Source organism: Rutidosis leptorrhynchoides, chromosome 7 (assembly GCF_046630445.1).
Source record: "Rutidosis leptorrhynchoides isolate AG116_Rl617_1_P2 chromosome 7, CSIRO_AGI_Rlap_v1, whole genome shotgun sequence".
Taxonomy (NCBI): domain Eukaryota; kingdom Viridiplantae; phylum Streptophyta; class Magnoliopsida; order Asterales; family Asteraceae; genus Rutidosis; species Rutidosis leptorrhynchoides.
Genome location: NC_092339.1, coordinates 354,046,344 through 354,065,614, shown reverse-complemented (window position 1 = coordinate 354,065,614; position 19,271 = coordinate 354,046,344). Strand labels below are relative to the sequence as shown.

The window sequence follows — 19,271 nt, the reverse complement described above, 5'->3', positions numbered from 1 at the left end:
AAAACGTCTCATATAGAGGTCAAAACCTCGCAACGAAATCAATTAATATGGAATGTTTTTAATCAATAAGAACGGGACATTTCAGCTATTACAACGAGCGTTAGTTTAAAGGACTAGACCCTTGCAACTGAGAGAAAGTAAGGGACAATCCGTGTGATTCTAAAAATATGAGGATCATCTGCATAACTACACATAAATTACAGGGACTAACAAGAAAAAAGAAAACTACAGAAAAAGGTTCAGGTCCTGTCATCACTCTGACTCATCTCCCACATAAGGCCAACAAAAAAAGAAAACTACACAATTTACACACCACAAAAACCATAATATATTAACCTTCTTATTTCGCCAATAAGAATATGAAATTTGCACACCCAAAACCACATACCCTCATAAAAATGCAGTCTTTTTCTGCATTTCATGCTAAATCTTTATTACTTCTATCGACAATTTTTAGTAAAGATCAAACCTTTTTCATATCTACTTTGTTCTTATGTATTACCCATTATTAATATGATTACATTTGTCTATATTGTCTATCTTTATTGCAGGTTTTACCAAGATTGCTGTTACTGAAGAAGGGTTTTGTTCTGCATCATCAATAATTGATTCTAATTCAAACTGTCAACAACCCCTTTATTCAAAATTTATTAACCCCACTTTATCCCCTTCTCATTTACAAGGTTAGTGCCCTAATTTTCATTCAAATTGTGCAGTGTTCATCAACAAAAGGGTGTTTTAGGTAAATGATTAATTGTTGTTTTAACAGATTTGCCAGGGTTTACAAGAAGTGTTTATAAAAGTGATCATGCTGTAATCACTCCTGAAAGTCATGTTTTTAGCCCATTGCCTGATTGGTAAGTTAATATATTCAAGATTCTTCTTTTTATTTTTATTTTTTATTTTGTGCTAATGGTTAGTCATATGGTTATTAAAAAATTTAATTTGATTTGATAGGAGCAATACATTGGGAGCATATTTAGTTTCACCAGCAATGGGTGCACATTTTGTTATGTATCTAGCAAAGATGCAAGGTGCATATATGCTTATTTTGTGGTTACTAATTGTTTAATGTTGTTTTTTTTTATCGCCTTACGCTTAAAAAACGTTGGTTTCATGTGTATAGAAAGTTCAAAATCAGGGCTTCCTTCAGAGCAAGTTGAGAGGTATGGATGTTTCTTTCAGTTTGTACTGAAATGTTACTTGTGAAGTGACTTTTTATTTTTGTTTATGATTACAATTTAGGTTTGTATTTGTGCTTCAAGGGTCGGTCAAACTTACGAATTCATCTGGTGTTGGCCAAACACTGATGGTAAATGACTAGTCTTCATCTTCTAATTTTGTTTAATTAATTGTTATTATTTTTATTTTTATTTTTTTGTAATTCAACCTTCAACGATTTCCCCAAGGTTATATTGTTTACCCACTATAACTAGATAGCTAAAAAATATTTAGGTACTTAAATGGTTAACTTTTGAACAATATTTTCATTAGATTATGTTATAATCTATGTTCAGTTTGAAAATATACTTACTTTCTTCCTGACTATTGAAACTAACATAAGCTAGTGACAACTGAAATGATAGCATCAAATTTTGTTATACATGAGCATGCAGATAGTGTCAATCAAGATAGAAAAAGTTCATTCCTTTTTACATTCAAAAGTTTTTTCAAACGTTTTAAGTTGCTATGATTTATCTTTATACTTCATAGTTCCTGCATACCATGAAAACTGCTACATTTTTATTTTTATTCTGCACATATTTTAGGGGAACATTCAACTACTAACCAATGTTTTAGGTACCCTCGAACCATGATAAAAAGTAGAATTTTTGGGATTCGTATGTTAAGTAAATAGTACTGTATAATATGTATCAGTTAGTATTCATTTAGCTTGTACTTGGTTGATTATCTGTGTTGACTTTTTAGTACAGGTTTATATGTCAAAACTTTTGACTGTTGATAATTTTGTTGTCTTACAATGGTAGAGTACGTGTATTAATTCCTCACTCGTGGGGTGTTCGTTTGAATTATAGGTAGACTCGTTTGCTTACCTACCTCCTAACTCAAAGCATCTCTTTGAAAGTTACGAATCTGCTACACTTGTTGTTTTTGAAAGAAGGTATGCTATTCTATTACTCTAATTCAGACCACAAGATTAATCTATTTTTATACAGTTGCCAAAGTTTGAACCTTTGACAGCCAATTCCCCGGTCCTTGTTTCAATGTTGATATATCAGTTTGACAAAGTTTGGTTGTTACAATTTACGTGTTTGTATTATAGTTAAAAGAACAACAACAACAACAACAACAACAAAACCTAATCCCGCATATGCGAGGTATGGGGACTGAGGTGAGATGTAGACAATCCTTCCCCTATCCTATAATAAAGACAAGTCATTTCTCCACCCGAAGTGAAACACTCCCAAGAGTAGAGAAGGTCATCCTCTCAATGTTCTATCCGTTCTATGGATAGAGAGATTGCTTCCAAAAGGACCTCCGGCCTATAAGTAAGAAAAATTTTGAAAAATAAAAATAAAATAAAAAAATAAAAAAGAGACGTCATTGAAATGGTAGAATCAAATTTCCATGGGTTTTAAATGCCGCCTGGAATTCAATGTAGGCTCTAAGCGATAGCCAAGTCGCCAATAAATCGACCCTTGCTCTTGACTCGATTAAAAGAAAAACAGTTGCGTGTTTATGTTATAAATCCAGCGGTTAAACAAGGTTGTCTTTTCTGTAGGTACGCTTACCTGGAGAATCATATTCCCGAGCAAATTGTTGGTTCCACTGATCAGCAGCCACTACTTGACACCCCTGGAGAGGTAACTACTTACAATAACCTGTCTAATATTGCTTATTTTTTCATCTAATTCTATTAAGTAATAAATTATTATAAGTATTCCAATTATAATGTTTTTTTCTTGGTGTATTAGGTATTCCAGCTGCGGAAGCTTCTTCCTATGACTATGGCTTATGACTTCAACATTCACGTAAGCCATGCTTTCGGTTATAAAAAGTGTTGTTTTATACTGTCATATGTTTATGTTCATCAATTTCTATTTACTTTTTTTAAATTGCATCGTTTGATTTAGCTTGTAACCAAGGTTGCAAAAATTGCTACTCTGGTAGTACTCGGTCGGGACTTTTTAGGGAGTACTTGGCAACTCGGGGAATACTTTGGGAGTACTCGGATGTTGACCAAGTTTGACTTTGACCGAATTTGACCGATTTTTGGCCGAGTTTTGACCGATTTTCCGAGTAATCCCGAGTTTGCCCAAGTTTGACCGAGTACTCGCTGAGTTATTCCAAGTTTTGTAACACTTCTTGTAGCATGATGAGAGTGTTTGGTTAATAATTGTGTACTAACTAGTTGTGGAGCCCTCGCTTCGCGCCGGGGGCTCCGTTTTGAATGCGAGTTAAAAAAAAAAAAGTCTTTCCTTTTGTGGATCTATTTTGTAAAAAAGAATTTTTTTCGACATCTAACATTGAAGGGTTGTTCCTTTTGTGAAAGTTGCTTCTTTTAGCGTTAAAGTTAGTTGATCTATTTTGTAAAAAAAAAAAATATTTTTCGACATCTTTTGGTAGCATTGAAGGGTTGTTCCTTTTAAGAAAGTTGCTTCTTTTATCGTTGGAGACAAAAAAAATAAAATGTAGCACAGTAGTGGCCTATGTGGGTCCTACTGTTTGAGCGCAGTGTAGAAGCCGGTAAAGCGTGGTGGGTGTTTTTGGTGTTAGTGATGGGATAAATAATAATTTATAATATAGGTATAAAGTAGGGGGCTCAATTTGTATTTTAATTAAAGTTAGAGAGTTGGTTTGTAAAAAATGAAAAATTGAATAGTACTATTCATAAGAAAAATTTTGTCTATTAGTTATATTGGTAATATATATATCAAGTTTAAGATAGGATTTGGTATAAATTAAGCGTTTTATGAATTCTGGGGCTCATGATTATGCAGATAATGGACTTTCAACCCGGTGAATTTCTTAATGTAAAGGTATATAATGTAATTACTTATTATCAACTTATAATACGCCCGTTACTCTTTTTCTAATTCAAATTTGTTGACCCGAATAAAGGTATGATATTTGAGTTTTGGGTTTTTGTGATTGTTTTTGCAGGAAGTCCATTATAATCAGCACGGTTTATTACTTCTAGAGGGACAAGGCATTTATCGTCTAGGCGATAACTGGTAAGTTTAATCACAATGACATAAACATAATAATTATTAATTATATTATTATTATTGAACATAATAATTATGCATAGTTTATATTATAGAGTATTCAATAAGTTTATGTGTCTTAGGTGAAATGTCCCGTTCTTATTGATTAAAAACGTTCCATATTAATTGATTTCGTTGCGAGGTTTTGACCTCTATATGAGACGTTTTTCAAAGACTGCATTCATTTTAAAACAAACCATAACCTTTATTTCATCAATAAAGGTTTAAAAAACTTTACGTAGATTATCAAATAATGATAATCTAAAATATCCTGTTTACACACGACCATTACATAATGGTTTACAATACAAATATGTTACAACAAAATAAGTTTCTTGAATGCAGTTTTTACACAATATCATACAAGCATGGACTCCAAATCTCGTCCTTATTTAAGTATGCTACAGCGGAAGCTCTTAATAATCACCTGAGAATAAACATGCTTAAAACGTCAACAAAAATGTTGGTGAGTTATAGGTTTAACCTATATATATCAAATCATAATAATAGATCACAAGATTTCATATTTCAATACACATCCCATACATAGAGATAAAAATCATTCATATGGTGAACACCTGGTAACCGACATTAACAAGATGCATATATAAGAATATCCCCATCATTCTGGGACACCCTTCGGATATGATATAAATTTCGAAGTACTAAAGCATCCGGTACTTTGGATGGGGTTTGTTAGGCCCAATAGATCTATCTTTAGGATTCGCGTCAATTAGGGTGTCTGTTCCCTAATTCTTAGATTACCAGACTTAATAAAAAGGGGCATATTCGATTTCGATAATTCAACCATAGAATGTAGTTTCACGTACTTGTGTCTATTTTGTAAATCATTTATAAAACCTGCATGTATTCTCATCCCAAAAATATTAGATTTTAAAAGTGGGACTATAACTCACTTTCACAGATTTTTACTTCGTCGGGAAGTAAGACTTGGCCACTGGTTGATTCACGAACCTATAACAATATATACATATATATCAAAGTATGTTCAAAATATATTTACAACACTTTTAATATATTTTGATGTTTTAAGTTTATTAAGTCAGCTGTCATCGTTAGTAACCTACAACTAGTTGTCCACAGTTAGATGTACAGAAATAAATCGATAAATATTATCTTGAATCAATCCACGACCCAGTGTATACGTATCTCAGTATTGATCACAACTCAAACTATATATATTTTGGAATCAACCTCAACCCTGTATAGCTAACTCCAACATTCACATATAGAGTGTCTATGGTTGTTCCGAAATATATATAGATGTGTCGACATGATAGGTCGAAACATTGTATACGTGTCTATGGTATCTCAAGATTACATAATATACAATACAAGTTGATTAAGTTATGGTTGGAATAGATTTGTTACCAATTTTCACGTAGCTAAAATGAGAAAAATTATCCAATCTTGTTTTACCCATAACTTCTTCATTTTAAATCCGTTTTGAGTGAATCAAATTGCTATGATTTCATATTGAACTCTATTTTATGAATCTAAACATAAAAAGTATAGGTTTATAGTCGGAAAAATAAGTTACAAGTCGTTTTTATAAAGGTAGTCATTTCAGTCGAAAGAACGACGTCTAGATGACCATTTTAGAAAACATACTTCCACTTTGAGTTTAACCATAATTTTTGGATATAGTTTCATGTTCATAATAAAAATCATTTTCTCAGAATAACAACTTTTAAATCAAAGTTTATCATAGTTTTTAATTAACTAACCCAAAACAGCCCGCGGTGTTACTACGACGGCGTAAATCCGGTTTTACGGTGTTTTTCGTGTTTCCAGGTTTTAAATCATTAAGTTAGCATATCATATAGATATAGAACATGTGTTTAGTTGATTTTAAAAGTCAAGTTAGAAGGATTAACTTTTGTTTGCGAACAAGTTTAGAATTAACTAAACTATGTTCTAGTGATTACAAGTTTAAACCTTCGAATAAGATAGCTTTATATGTATGAATCGAATGATGTTATGAACATCATTACTACCTTAAGTTCCTTGGATAAACCTACTGGAAAAGAGAAAAATGGATCTAGCTTCAACGGATCCTTGGATGGCTCGAAGTTCTTGAAGCAGAATCATGACACGAAAACAAGTTCAAGTAAGATCATCACTTGAAATAAGATTGTTATAGTTATAGAAATTGAACCAAAGTTTGAATATGATTATTACCTTGTATTAGAATGATAACCTACTGTAAGAAACAAAGATTTCTTGAGGTTGGATGATCACCTTACAAGATTGGAAGTGAGCTAGCAAACTTGAAAGTATTCTTGATTTTATGTAACTAGAACTTGTAGAATATATGAAGAACACTTAGAACTTGAAGATAGAGCTTGAGAGAGATCAATTAGATGAAGAAAATTGAAGAATGAAAGTGTTTGTAGGTGTTTTTGGTCGTTGGTGTATGGATTAGATATAAAGGATATGTAATTTTGTTTTCATGTAAATAAGTCATGAATGATTACTCATATTTTTGTAATTTTATGAGATATTTCATGCTAGTTGCCAAATGATGGTTCCCACATGTGTTAGGTGACTCACATGGGCTGTTAAGAGCTGATCATTGGAGTGTATATACCAATAGTACATACATCTAAAAGCTGTGTATTGTACGAGTATGAATACGGGTGCATACGAGTAGAATTGTTGATGAAACTGAACGAGGATGTAATTGTAAGCATTTTTGTTAAGTAGAAGTATTTTGATAAGTGTATTGAAGTCTTTCAAAAGTGTATAAATACATATTAAAACACTACATGTATATACATTTTAACTGAGTCGTTAAGTTATCGTTAGTCGTTACATGTAAGTGTTGTTTTGAAACCTTTAGGTTAACGATCTTGTTAAATGTTGTTAACCCAATGTTTATAATATCAAATGAGATTTTAAATTATTATATTATCATGATATTATCGTGTATGAATATCTCTTAATATGATATATATACATTAAATGTCTTTACAACGATAATCGTTACATATATGTCTTGTTTAAAAAATCATTAAGTTAGTAGTCTTGTTTTACATATGTAGTTCATTGTTAATATACTTAATGATATGTTTACTTATCATAGTATCATGTTAACTATATATATATATATATCCATATATATATGTCATCATATAGTTTTTACAAGTTTTAACGTTCGTGAATCACCGGTCAACTTGGGTGGTCAATTGTCTATATGAAACATATTTCAATTAATCAAGTCTTAACAAGTTTGATTGCTTAACATGTTGGAAACATTTAATCATGTAAATATCAATCTCAATTAATATATATAAACATGGAAAAGTTCGGGTCACTACAGTACCTACCCGTTAAATAAATTTCGTCCTGAAATTTTAAGCTGTTGAAGGTGTTGACGAATCTTCTGGAAATAGATGCGGGTATTTCTTCTTCATCTGATCTTCACGCTCCCAGGTGAACTCGGGTCCTCTACGAGCATTCCATCGAACCTTAACAATTGGTATCTTGTTTTGCTTAAGTCTTTTAACCTCACGATCCATTATTTCGACGGGTTCTTCGATGAATTGAAGTTTTTCGTTGATTTGGATTTCATCTAACGGAATAGTGAGATCTTCTTTAGCAAAACATTTCTTCAAATTCGAGACGTGGAAAGTGTTATGTACAGCCGCGAGTTGTTGAGGTAGCTCAAGTCGGTAAGCTACTGGTCCGACACGATCAATAATCTTGAATGGCCCAATATACCTTGGATTTAATTTCCCTCGTTTACCAAATCGAACAACGCCTTTCCAAGGTGCAACTTTAAGCATGACCATCTCTCCAATTTTAAATTCTATATCTTTTCTTTTAATGTCAGCATAGCTCTTTTGTCGACTTTGGGCGGTTTTCAACCGTTGTTGAATTTGGATGATCTTCTCGGTAGTTTCTTGTATAATCTCCGGACCCGTAATCTGTCTATCCCCCACTTCACTCCAACAAATCGGAGACCTGCACTTTCTACCATAAAGTGCTTCAAACGGCGCCATCTCAATGCTTGAATGGTAGCTGTTGTTGTAGGAAAATTCTGCTAACGGTAGATGTCGATCCCAACTGTTTCCGAAATCAATAACACATGCTCGTAGCATGTCTTCAAGCGTTTGTATCGTCCTTTCGCTCTGCCCATCAGTTTGTGGATGATAGGCAGTACTCATGTCTAGACGAGTTCCTAATGTTTGCTGTAATGTCTGCCAGAATCTTGAAATAAATCTGCCATCCCTATCAGAGATAATAGAGATTGGTATTCCATGTCTGGAGATGACTTCCTTCAAATACAGTCGTGCTAACTTCTCCATCTTGTCATCTTCTCTTATTGGCAGGAAGTGTGCTGATTTGGTGAGACGATCAACTATTACCCAAATAGTATCAAAACCACTTGCAGTCCTTGGCAATTTAGTGATGAAATCCATGGTAATGTTTTCCCATTTCCATTCTGGAATTTCGGGTTGTTGAAGTAGACCTGATGGTTTCTGATGCTCAGCTTTGACCTTAGAACATGTCAAACATTCTCCTACATATTTAGCAACATCGGCTTTCATACCCGGCCACCAAAAATGTTTCTTGAGATCCTTGTACATCTTCCCCGTTCCAGGATGTATTGAGTATCTAGTTTTATGAGCTTCTCTAAGTACCATTTCTCTCATATCTCCAAATTTTGGTACCCAAATCCTTTCAGCCCTATACCGGGTTCCGTCTTCCCGAATATTAAGATGCTTCTCCGATCCTTTGGGTATTTCATCCTTTAAATTTCCCTCTTTTAAAACTCCTTGTTGCGCCTCCTTTATTTGAGTAGTAAGGTTATTATGAATCATTATATTCATAGATTTTACTCGAATGGGTTCTCTGTCCTTCCTGCTCAAGGCATCGGCTACCACATTTGCCTTCCCCGGGTGGTAACGAATCTCAAAGTCGTAATCATTCAATAATTCAATCCACCTACGCTGCCTCATATTCAGTTGTTTCTGATTAAATATGTGTTGAAGACTTTTGTGGTCGGTATATATAATACTTTTGACCCCATATAAGTAGTGCCTCCAAGTCTTTAATGCAAAAACAACCGCGCCTAATTCCAAATCATGCGTCGTATAATTTTGTTCGTGAATCTTCAATTGTCTAGACGCATAAGCAATCACCTTCGTTCGTTGCATTAATACACAACCGAGACCTTGCTTTGATGCGTCACAATAAATCACAAAATCATCATTCCCTTCAGGCAATGACAATATAGGTGCCGTAGTTAGCTTTTTCTTCAATAACTGAAACGCTTTCTCTTGTTCATCATTCCATTCAAATTTCTTCCCTTTATGCGTTAATGCAGTCAAGGGTTTTGCTATTCTGGAAAAGTCTTGGATGAACCTTCTGTAGTAACCAGCTAGTCCTAAAAACTGGCGTATGTGTTTCGGAGTTTTCGGAGTTTCCCACTTTTCAACTGTTTCTATCTTTGCCGGATCCACCTTAATACCTTCTTTGTTCTCTATGTGACCGAGGAATTGAACTTCTTCCAACCAAAATGCACACTTTGAAAACTTAGCGTACAATTCTTCCTTCCTCAATACTTCTAACACCTTTCTCAAATGTTCACCGTGTTCTTGGTCATTCTTTGAGTAAATAAGTATGTCATCAATGAAAACAATGACAAACTTGTCAAGGTATGGTCCACACACTCGGTTCATAAGGTCCATGAACACAGCTGGTGCATTAGTTAAACCAAACGGCATGACCATAAACTCGTAATGACCGTAACGTGTTCTGAAAGCAGTCTTTGGAATATCATCTTCTTTCACCCGCATTTGATGATACCCGGAACGTAAGTCAATCTTTGAATAAACAGACGAGCCTTGTAGTTGATCAAATAAGTCATCGATTCTCGGTAGTGGGTAGCGGTTCTTGATGGTAAGTTTGTTCAACTCTCGGTAGTCGATACACAACCTGAATGTACCATCTTTCTTCTTGACAAACAAAACAGGAGCTCCCCACGGTGATGTGCTTGGTCGAATGAAACCACGCTCTAAAAGTTCTTGTAATTGGCTTTGCAGTTCTTTCATCTCGCTGGGTGCGAGTCTGTAAGGAGCACGAGCTATTGGTGCAGCTCCTGGTACAAGATCTATTTGAAATTCAACGGATCGATGTGGGGGTAATCCCGGTAATTCTTTCGGAAATACATCGGAAAATTCTTTTGCAATGGGAACATCATTGATGCTCTTTTCTTCAGTTTGTACTTTCTCGACGTGTGCTAGAACAGCATAGCAACCTTTTCTTATTAGTTTTTGTGCCTTCAAATTACTAATAAGATGTAGCTTCGTGTTGCCCTTTTCTCCGTACACCATTAAGGGTTTTCCTTTTTCTCGTATAATGCGAATTGCATTTTTGTAACAAACGATCTCTGCTTTCACTTCTTTCAACCAGTCCATACCGATTATCACATCAAAACTCCCTAACTCTACTGGTATCAAATCAATCTTAAATGTTTCGCTAACCAGTTTAATTTCTCGATTCCGACATATATTATCTGCTGAAATTAATTTACCATTTGCTAATTCGAGTAAAAATTTACTATCCAAAGGCGTCAATGGACAACTTAATTTAGCACAAAAATCTCTACTCATATAGCTTCTATCCGCACCCGAATCAAATAAAACGTAAGCAGATTTATTGTCAATAAGAAACGTACCCGTAACAAGCTCCGGGTCTTCCTGTGCCTCTGCCGCATTAATATTGAAAACTCTTCCGCGGCCTTGTCCATTCGTGTTCTCCTGGTTCGGGCAATTTCTAATAATGTGGCCCGGTTTTCCACATTTATAACAAACTACATTGGCATAACTTGCTCCGACACTACTTGCTCCGCCATTACTCGTTCCGACACCATTTGTTCCTTTCGTTCTATTAACCCCTGGTCCGTAGACCTCACACTTCGCCGCGCTATGACCATTTCTTTTACACTTGTTGCAAAATTTGGTGCAGAACCCCGAGTGATACTTTTCACACCTTTGGCATAGCTGCTTCTGGTTGTTGTTGTTGCGGTTATTATTGTTGTTGGGATGATTGTTGTAGTTGCTGTTGTTGTTGTTGTTGTTGTTGTTGGGCCGTTTGTTGTAGTTGCGATTGATGTTGCGATTGTTGGGATAATTGTTGCGATTATTGTTGTAATTGCTGTTGTTGTTGTATTGGTGATTCTTATCACCGTTTTCCTCCCACTTTCTTTTGACTTGCTTCACATTGGCCTCTTCAGCAGTCTGTTCTTTAATTCTTTCTTCAATCTGGTTCACTAGTTTGTGAGCCATTCTACATGCCTGTTGTATGGAGGCGGGCTCGTGTGAACTTATATCTTCTTGGATTCTTTCCGGTAATCCTTTCACAAACGCGTCGATCTTCTCTTCCTCATCTTCGAATGCTCCCGGACACAATAGGCACAATTCTGTGAATCGTCTTTCGTATGTGGTAATATCAAATCCTTGGGTTCGTAACCCTCTAAGTTCTGTCTTGAGCTTATTGACCTCGGTTCTGGGACGGTACTTCTCGTTCATCAAGTGCTTGAATGCTGACCACGGTAGTGCGTACGCATCGTCTTGTCCCACTTGCTCTAGATAGGTATTCCACCATGTTAACGCAGAACCTGTGAAGGTATGCGTAGCGTACTTCACTTTGTCCTCTTCAGTACACTTACTTATGGCAAACACCGATTCGACCTTCTCGGTCCACCGTTTCAATCCGATCGGTCCTTCGGTTCCATCAAATTCCAAAGGTTTGCAGGCAGTGAATTCTTTGTAGGTGCATCCTACACGATTTCCTGTACTGCTAGATCCAAGGTTATTGTTGGTATGTAGCGCAGCCTGTACTGCGGCTATGTTTGAAGCTAGAAAAGTACGGAATTCCTCTTCATTCATATTCACGGTGTGTCGAGTAGTCGGTGCCATTTCCTTCAAAATAGTCAAATGGAACAAGTTAATCATACAGAATATTAAGAGTAGTTAATAGTATTTCGTAGCATCATATGAACTCATTTATAAAAGCTTTTTCTTCATATTAGCGTTTTATAAGTTTAAATTCGGGTAGTACCTACCCGTTAAGTTCATACTTAGTAGCTAATATACAATTCAACTACTACAATTTTATATGAAAAACTGATTATAATAATATTTCGCGTTCAAACTTTTACACAATATTTTACAAACTTACAATACCGCTTATTTTACATATAGCATGAAATATAGCACACAATAAATTTGATACAAGATGGTTGTGAAGATAATTCTAGCTAGTACACAAGTCGTTCAGCAAAGGCAATAAAGACACGTAATTCATACGTCCAGAAACAAGTCATGCATTCTGGTTTTACTAGGATTACTTCCCATCCTTGGTCTTGTGGAACATAACCGTTATGGTCGTTGATAAGACAGCGTGTTGTAACGTCGTCAAAGGGACGAGGGTTACGTAATGTCCAACAATCCCGTAACAATCTAAAAACCTCATTTCTTACCCCAATTACCGACTCCGTCACTTGTGGGAACGTTTTGTTTAATAGTTGTAGCCCGATGTTCTTGTTCTCACTTTGGTGAGAAGCGAACATTACTAATCCGTAAGCATAACATGCTTCTTTATGTTGCATGTTAGCCGCTTTTTCTAAATCACGAAGTCCAATATTCGGATATATTGAGTCAAAATAATTTCTTAACCCATTGCGTAAAATAGCATTTGGGTTCCCCGCAATATATGCGTCAAAGTAAACACATCGTAACTTATGGATTTTACCAATGTGATATCTCCCATCTTTCGAACGAAAGCCTTTTATAAACCAAGGCATTCTTGGAACGTTCTTCGAATGTCTTACAAACTGATCTCGCCTTAAATAGTTGTGCCGAAGAATTCTGACCGACTCTAGACAAGATTTCATCAATCATGTCTCCGGGTAGGTCTCTTAAAATATTGGGTTGTCTATCCATTTGTGTTTTTATACTGTAAAATAGACAAGAGTTAGATTCATAAAAAAAAAATACTTATTAATACAAGCAATTTTTACATATATCATAAAGCATAGGCACACTATATTACATATATTATACCATACGAATACAACTATCTTATTCCGACTCGCTTGTTTCTTCTTCTTCGGTTTTGGTTCGTTTTGCCAAGTTTCTAGGGATATATGATGTTCCCCTAATACGAGCCGTCGTTTTCCACATTGGTTTAGAAAAACCTGGTGGTTTAGAGGTTCCCGGGTCATTGTTACAACTTAAGGACTTCGGGGGTTGACGATACATATAAAGTTCATCGGGGTTGGAATTAGATTTCTCTATTTTTATGCCCTTTCCCTTATTATTTTCTTTTGCCTTTTTAAATTCAGTTGGGGTAATTTCTATAACTTCATCGGAATTCTCGTCGGAATCCGATTCATCGGAGAATTGGTAATCCTCCCAATATTTTGCTTCCTTGGCGGAAACACCATTGACCATAATTAACCTTGGTCGGTTGGTTGAGGATTTTCTTTTACTTAACCGTTTTATTATTTCCCCCACCGGTTCTATTTCTTCATCCGGTTCCGATTCTTCTTCCGGTTCCGATTCTTCTTCCGGTTCCGACTCTTCTTCCGGTTCCTCTTCGGGAACTTGTGAATCAGTCCACGAATCATTCCAATTTACATTTGACTCTTCATTATTATTAGGTGAGTCAATGGGACTTGTTCTAGAGGTAGACATCTATCACATAATATCAAACGCGTTAAGAGATTAATATATCACATAATATTCACATGTTAAAAATATATAGTTTCCAACAAAATTTGTTAAGCAATCATTTTTCAAGTAAACACGGTCGAAGTCCAGACTCACTAATACATCCTAACAAACTCGATAAGACACACTAATGCAAAATTCTGGTTCTCTAAGACCAACGCTCGGATACCAACTGAAATGTCCCGTTCTTATTGATTAAAAACGTTCCATATTAATTGATTTCGTTGCGAGGTTTTGACCTCTATATGAGACGTTTTTCAAAGACTGCATTCATTTTAAAACAAACCATAACCTTTATTTCATCAATAAAGGTTTAAAAAACTTTACGTAGATTATCAAATAATGATAATCTAAAATATCCTGTTTACACACGACCATTACATAATGGTTTACAATACAAATATGTTACAACAAAATAAGTTTCTTGAATGCAGTTTTTACACAATATCATACAAGCATGGACTCCAAATCTCGTCCTTATTTAAGTATGTTACAGCGGAAGCTCTTAATAATCACCTGAGAATAAACATGCTTAAAACGTCAACAAAAATGTTGGTGAGTTATAGGTTTAACCTATATATATCAAATCATAATAATAGACCACAAGATTTCATATTTCAATACACATCCCATACATAGAGATAAAAATCATTCATATGGTGAACACCTGGTAACCGACATTAACAAGATGCATATATAAGAATATCCCCATCATTCTGGGACACCCTTCGGATATGATATAAATTTCGAAGTACTAAAGCATCCGGTACTTTGGATGGGGTTTGTTAGGCCCAATAGATCTATCTTTAGGATTCGCGTCAATTAGGGTGTCTGTTCCCTAATTCTTAGATTACCAGACTTAATAAAAAGGGGCATATTCGATTTTGATAATTCAACCATAGAATGTAGTTTCACGTACTTGTGTCTATTTTGTAAATCATTTATAAAACCTGCATGTATTCTCATCCCAAAAATATTAGATTTTAAAAGTGGGACTATAACTCACTTTCACAGATTTTTACTTCGTCGGGAAGTAAGACTTGGCCACTGGTTGATTCACGAACCTATAACAATATATACATATATATCAAAGTATGTTCAAAATATATTTACAACACTTTTAATATATTTTGATGTTTTAAGTTTATTAAGTCAGCTGTCCTCGTTAGTAACCTACAACTAGTTGTCCACAGTTAGATGTACAGAAATAAATCGATAAATATTATCTTGAATCAATCCACGACCCAGTGTATACGTATCTCAGTATTGATCACAACTCAAACTATATATATTTTGGAATCAACCTCAACCCTGTATAGCTAACTCCAACATTCACATATAGAGTGTCTATGGTTGTTCCGAAATATATATAGATGTGTCGACATGATAGGTCGAAACATTGTATACGTGTCTATGGTATCTCAAGATTACATAATATACAATACAAGTTGATTAAGTTATGGTTGGAATAGATTTGTTACCAATTTTCACGTAGCTAAAATGAGAAAAATTATCCAATCTTGTTTTACCAATAACTTCTTCATTTTAAATCCGTTTTGAGTGAATCAAATTGCTATGGTTTCATATTGAACTCTATTTTATGAATCTAAACAGAAAAAATATAGGTTTATAGTCGGAAAAATAAGTTACAAGTCGTTTTTGTAAAGGTAGTCATTTCAGTCGAAAGAACGACGTCTAGATAACCATTTTAGAAAACATACTTCCACTTTGAGTTTAACCATAATTTTTGGATATAGTTTCATGTTCATAATAAAAATCATTTTCTCAGAATAACAACTTTTAAATCAAAGTTTATCATAGTTTTTAATTAACTAACCCAAAACAGCCCGCGGTGTTACTACGACGGCGTAAATCCGGTTTTACGGTGTTTTTCGTGTTTCCAGGTTTTAAATCATTAAGTTAGCATATCATATAGATATAGAACATGTGTTTAGTTGATTTTAAAAGTCAAGTTAGAAGGATTAACTTTTGTTTGCGAACAAGTTTAGAATTAACTAAACTATGTTCTAGTGATTACAAGTTTAAACCTTCGAATAAGATAGCTTTATATGTATGAATCGAATGATGTTATGAACATCATTACTACCTTAAGTTCCTTGGATAAACCTACTGGAAAAGAGAAAAATGGATCTAGCTTCAACGGATCCTTGGATGGCTCGAAGTTCTTGAAGCAGAATCATGACACGAAAACAAGTTCAAGTAAGATTATCACTTGAAATAAGATTGTTATAGTTATAGAAATTGAACCAAAGTTTGAATATGATTATTACCTTGTATTAGAATGATAACCTACTGTAAGAAACAAAGATTTCTTGAGGTTGGATGATCACCTTACAAGATTGGAAGTGAGCTAGCAAACTTGAAAGTATTCTTGATTTTATGTAACTAGAATTTGTAGAATTTATGAAGAACACTTAGAACTTGAAGATAGAACTTGAGAGAGATCAATTAGATGAAGAAAATTGAAGAATGAAAGTGTTTGTAGGTGTTTTTGGTCGTTGGTGTATGGATTAGATATAAAGGATATGTAATTTTGTTTTCATGTAAATAAGTCATGAATGATTACTCATATTTTTGTAATTTTATGAGATATTTCATGCTAGTTGCCAAATGATGGTTCCCACATGTGTTAGCTGACTCACATGGGCTGCTAAGAGCTGATCATTGGAGTGTATATACCAATAGTACATACATCTAAAAGCTGTGTATTGTACGAGTACGAATACGGGTGCATACGAGTAGAATTGTTGATGAAACTGAACGAGGATGTAATTGTAAGCATTTTTGTTAAGTAGAAGTATTTTGATAAGTGTATTGAAGTCTTTCAAAAGTGTATAAATACATATTAAAACACTACATGTATATACATTTTAACTGAGTCGTTAAGTTATCGTTAGTCGTTACATGTAAGTGTTGTTTTGAAACCTTTAGGTTAACGATTTTGTTAAATGTTGTTAACCCAATGTTTATAATATCAAATGAGATTTTAAATTATTATATTATCATGATATTATCATGTATGAATATCTCTTAATATGATATATATATATATTAAATGTCTTTACAACGATAATCGTTACATATATGTCTTGTTTAAAAAATCATTAAGTTAGTAGTCTTGTTTTTACATATGTAGTTCATTGTTAATATACTTAATGATATGTTTACTTATCATAGTATCATGTTAACTATATATATATCCATATATATGTCATCATATAGTTTTTACAAGTTTTAACGTTCGTGAATCACCGGTCAACTTGGGTGGTCAATTGTCTATATGAAACATATTTCAATTAATCAAGTTTTAACAAGTTTGATTGCTTAACATGTTGGAAACATTTAATCATGTAAATATCAATCTCAATTAATATATATAAACATGGAAAAGTTCGGGTCACTACATTAGGTATCCGGTTGCAGCAAGAGACGCGATTTGGATGGCTCCATTTGTTCCTCAATGGTAATAATATCGCTGAATACGAATATTTATATCGATAAATATAAATATTTATATCGATAAATATGAAAATTTATTCGATCACTTTAGTTCCCACGTTTCACAGATTTCATCGTTTTGGTAATTTTCTGTGTGCAGGTATGCTGCACTAGGTAACGTTCGCACACGCTATTTGCTGTACAAAGACGTGAACAGGAACCCGTTATGATAGAACGAGCACGATCATGTAATTTGAACTCGATTCCTCAAATCTTGAATTTGTTGTTGAATAGGTTTGAGGAAATCTGTACTTATTTGATTTCGTCTGTGAAAAGACTCTGTACGCAGTTTTTTGTTATGATCAGATTAATGTATCCATTAAAACAGTTCAACCCCAATCCATTTAGTACTTAGATTTTAGAATTTTTAACTTCTAGTTAATTACTGTGATGTGGGTATTGATATACGTAAACGTGTAAACGAACTAGGTTTTTCTTGTTCAGGTTACATGGCATGGCGACTATTTTTTACTCATGTACGTGGTCTAACTGGATTATTCCACGCCCTTTTTCGACCTGCCACCACAGAATGTGTTACTAGTGAAATTTGAACATGAGACATGTTGTGACGATATCATAACGTCAACCACCAAGGCATTTTGTGAACTAGTGTCACTAATAATTCTCATATAGTTCTTTGTTCTTTGTTATTATGTATCTAACTAGGTCACTCCTAGCAGTAGATTGAATAACTGAAACTAACACATCAGGATCACGTCAATACTTCTTTAAAAAAAGAGTAAAAAAAAGATTGAATGATACCATCAGAATAAAAATCTGAACTTCTGAAACTCAATCTTTATATAATTTTTTCTTTTCAATTACGTAGTAATACATAACTTTGAAAACTAATTTAAAATGAAAATACATTCATTCATAAGAATCAAAATCAAACCAAGAACTCAACCAATCTGGTGCCAACTCACATGGTATTTTACTTGCTGCCCTTGGTATCAATGGTATGCTCGACGTTGGCGTATTTTGTGAACCGGACCTGTTGCTAGAGATAAGTCGGGGCCCGCTATCCTTGTGTCATATATAATGGCTGAAAGATTAGTTCTTTGTTCGTCGTTGTGTTACACTGAATTCTCCATCCAAGTATTCACCATTCTTACTCATATTCAAGTACTTATTATGTCAATATAGTGAAGTGTGAATAGTTGCATAAAATCATTTCTATTTCATCAAAACATACTTGATCACAAACATGTAATTTTTTCTTTTTATGATAAACATATAGGGTTTTTATAAGCATCCATAGCATTATTGAACCTTAGGAGAGCAACCTAAGGTTGATATCAAGTGGCTTAATGAAAAGGAATGAAGTCTTTTACGCAGTTGTTCACTTACTATTTTTTTCGATAATCATGAACTGTTAAGAGAAATTTTGAAGAACCAATTCCGTAAAACAAAGTTTTAGGAGCTAAAATACTTCAATGTTTATAGAATGACGATCGTTATTTCCATCTTCGACGTTGGATGATAGAAAAATGGTTATATAAAGTTTAGACAATTTAAAAGAAAAAAAACATGAAGTTTTATAATTTTGGATTGATCAATACCTTTTTTTTTTTTAGAACGGCATTATAATAAAAATAAAAAACTAGCGAGACGCTAGAAAAATTACAAAGAGTTCAAAGGAAATTGAAGCCAAACATTACAATCAATCTTAGCTACCTTAGCTCTAGAAAATAACCAATCAAAAGAAGAAACCACAATATGATCTAAAATGTGACTTTTCTTGAACAAACCGGAGTTA

General features: G+C 34.1%; 1 protein-coding gene across 4 annotated transcripts; it reads left to right on the top strand.

Moving 5' to 3' along the window:
* Positions 1 to 327: 327 nt before the first annotated feature.
* LOC139857805 ((S)-ureidoglycine aminohydrolase) lies at positions 328 to 17,893 on the top strand. Of its 4 annotated transcripts, none has more exons than XM_071846642.1 (13): positions 328 to 456; positions 552 to 683; positions 770 to 857; positions 958 to 1,034; positions 1,127 to 1,166; positions 1,246 to 1,312; positions 2,037 to 2,122; positions 2,744 to 2,825; positions 2,946 to 2,993; positions 3,963 to 4,001; positions 4,126 to 4,196; positions 17,406 to 17,477; positions 17,613 to 17,893. In XM_071846642.1, exons 1-13 carry the CDS (start codon positions 360 to 362, stop codon positions 17,680 to 17,682), a joined length of 969 nt encoding a protein of 322 aa, XP_071702743.1. In that variant the 5' UTR covers positions 328 to 359; the 3' UTR covers positions 17,683 to 17,893. The 4 variants fall into 4 exon arrangements, with proteins under 4 accessions (XP_071702743.1, XP_071702744.1, XP_071702745.1 ...); XM_071846643.1 differs by having other exon boundaries at positions 17,424 to 17,477; positions 17,613 to 17,892; XM_071846644.1 differs by lacking the exon at positions 17,406 to 17,477.
* Positions 17,894 to 19,271: the final 1,378 nt, after the last annotated feature.

What these genes read in the sequence shown, in the direction of transcription:
- LOC139857805 (XM_071846642.1), top strand. Translation starts at nt 360, where the DNA reads ATGAAATTTGCACACCCAAAACCACATACCCTCATAAAAATGCAGTCT. An exon ending in GTGAATTTCTTAATGTAAAG is followed by an intron (nt 4,002 to 4,125) that starts GTATATAATGTA and finishes TTGTTTTTGCAG; the next exon opens with GAAGTCCATTATAATCAGCA. An exon ending in GCTCCATTTGTTCCTCAATG is followed by an intron (nt 17,478 to 17,612) that starts GTAATAATATCG and finishes TTCTGTGTGCAG; the next exon opens with GTATGCTGCACTAGGTAACG.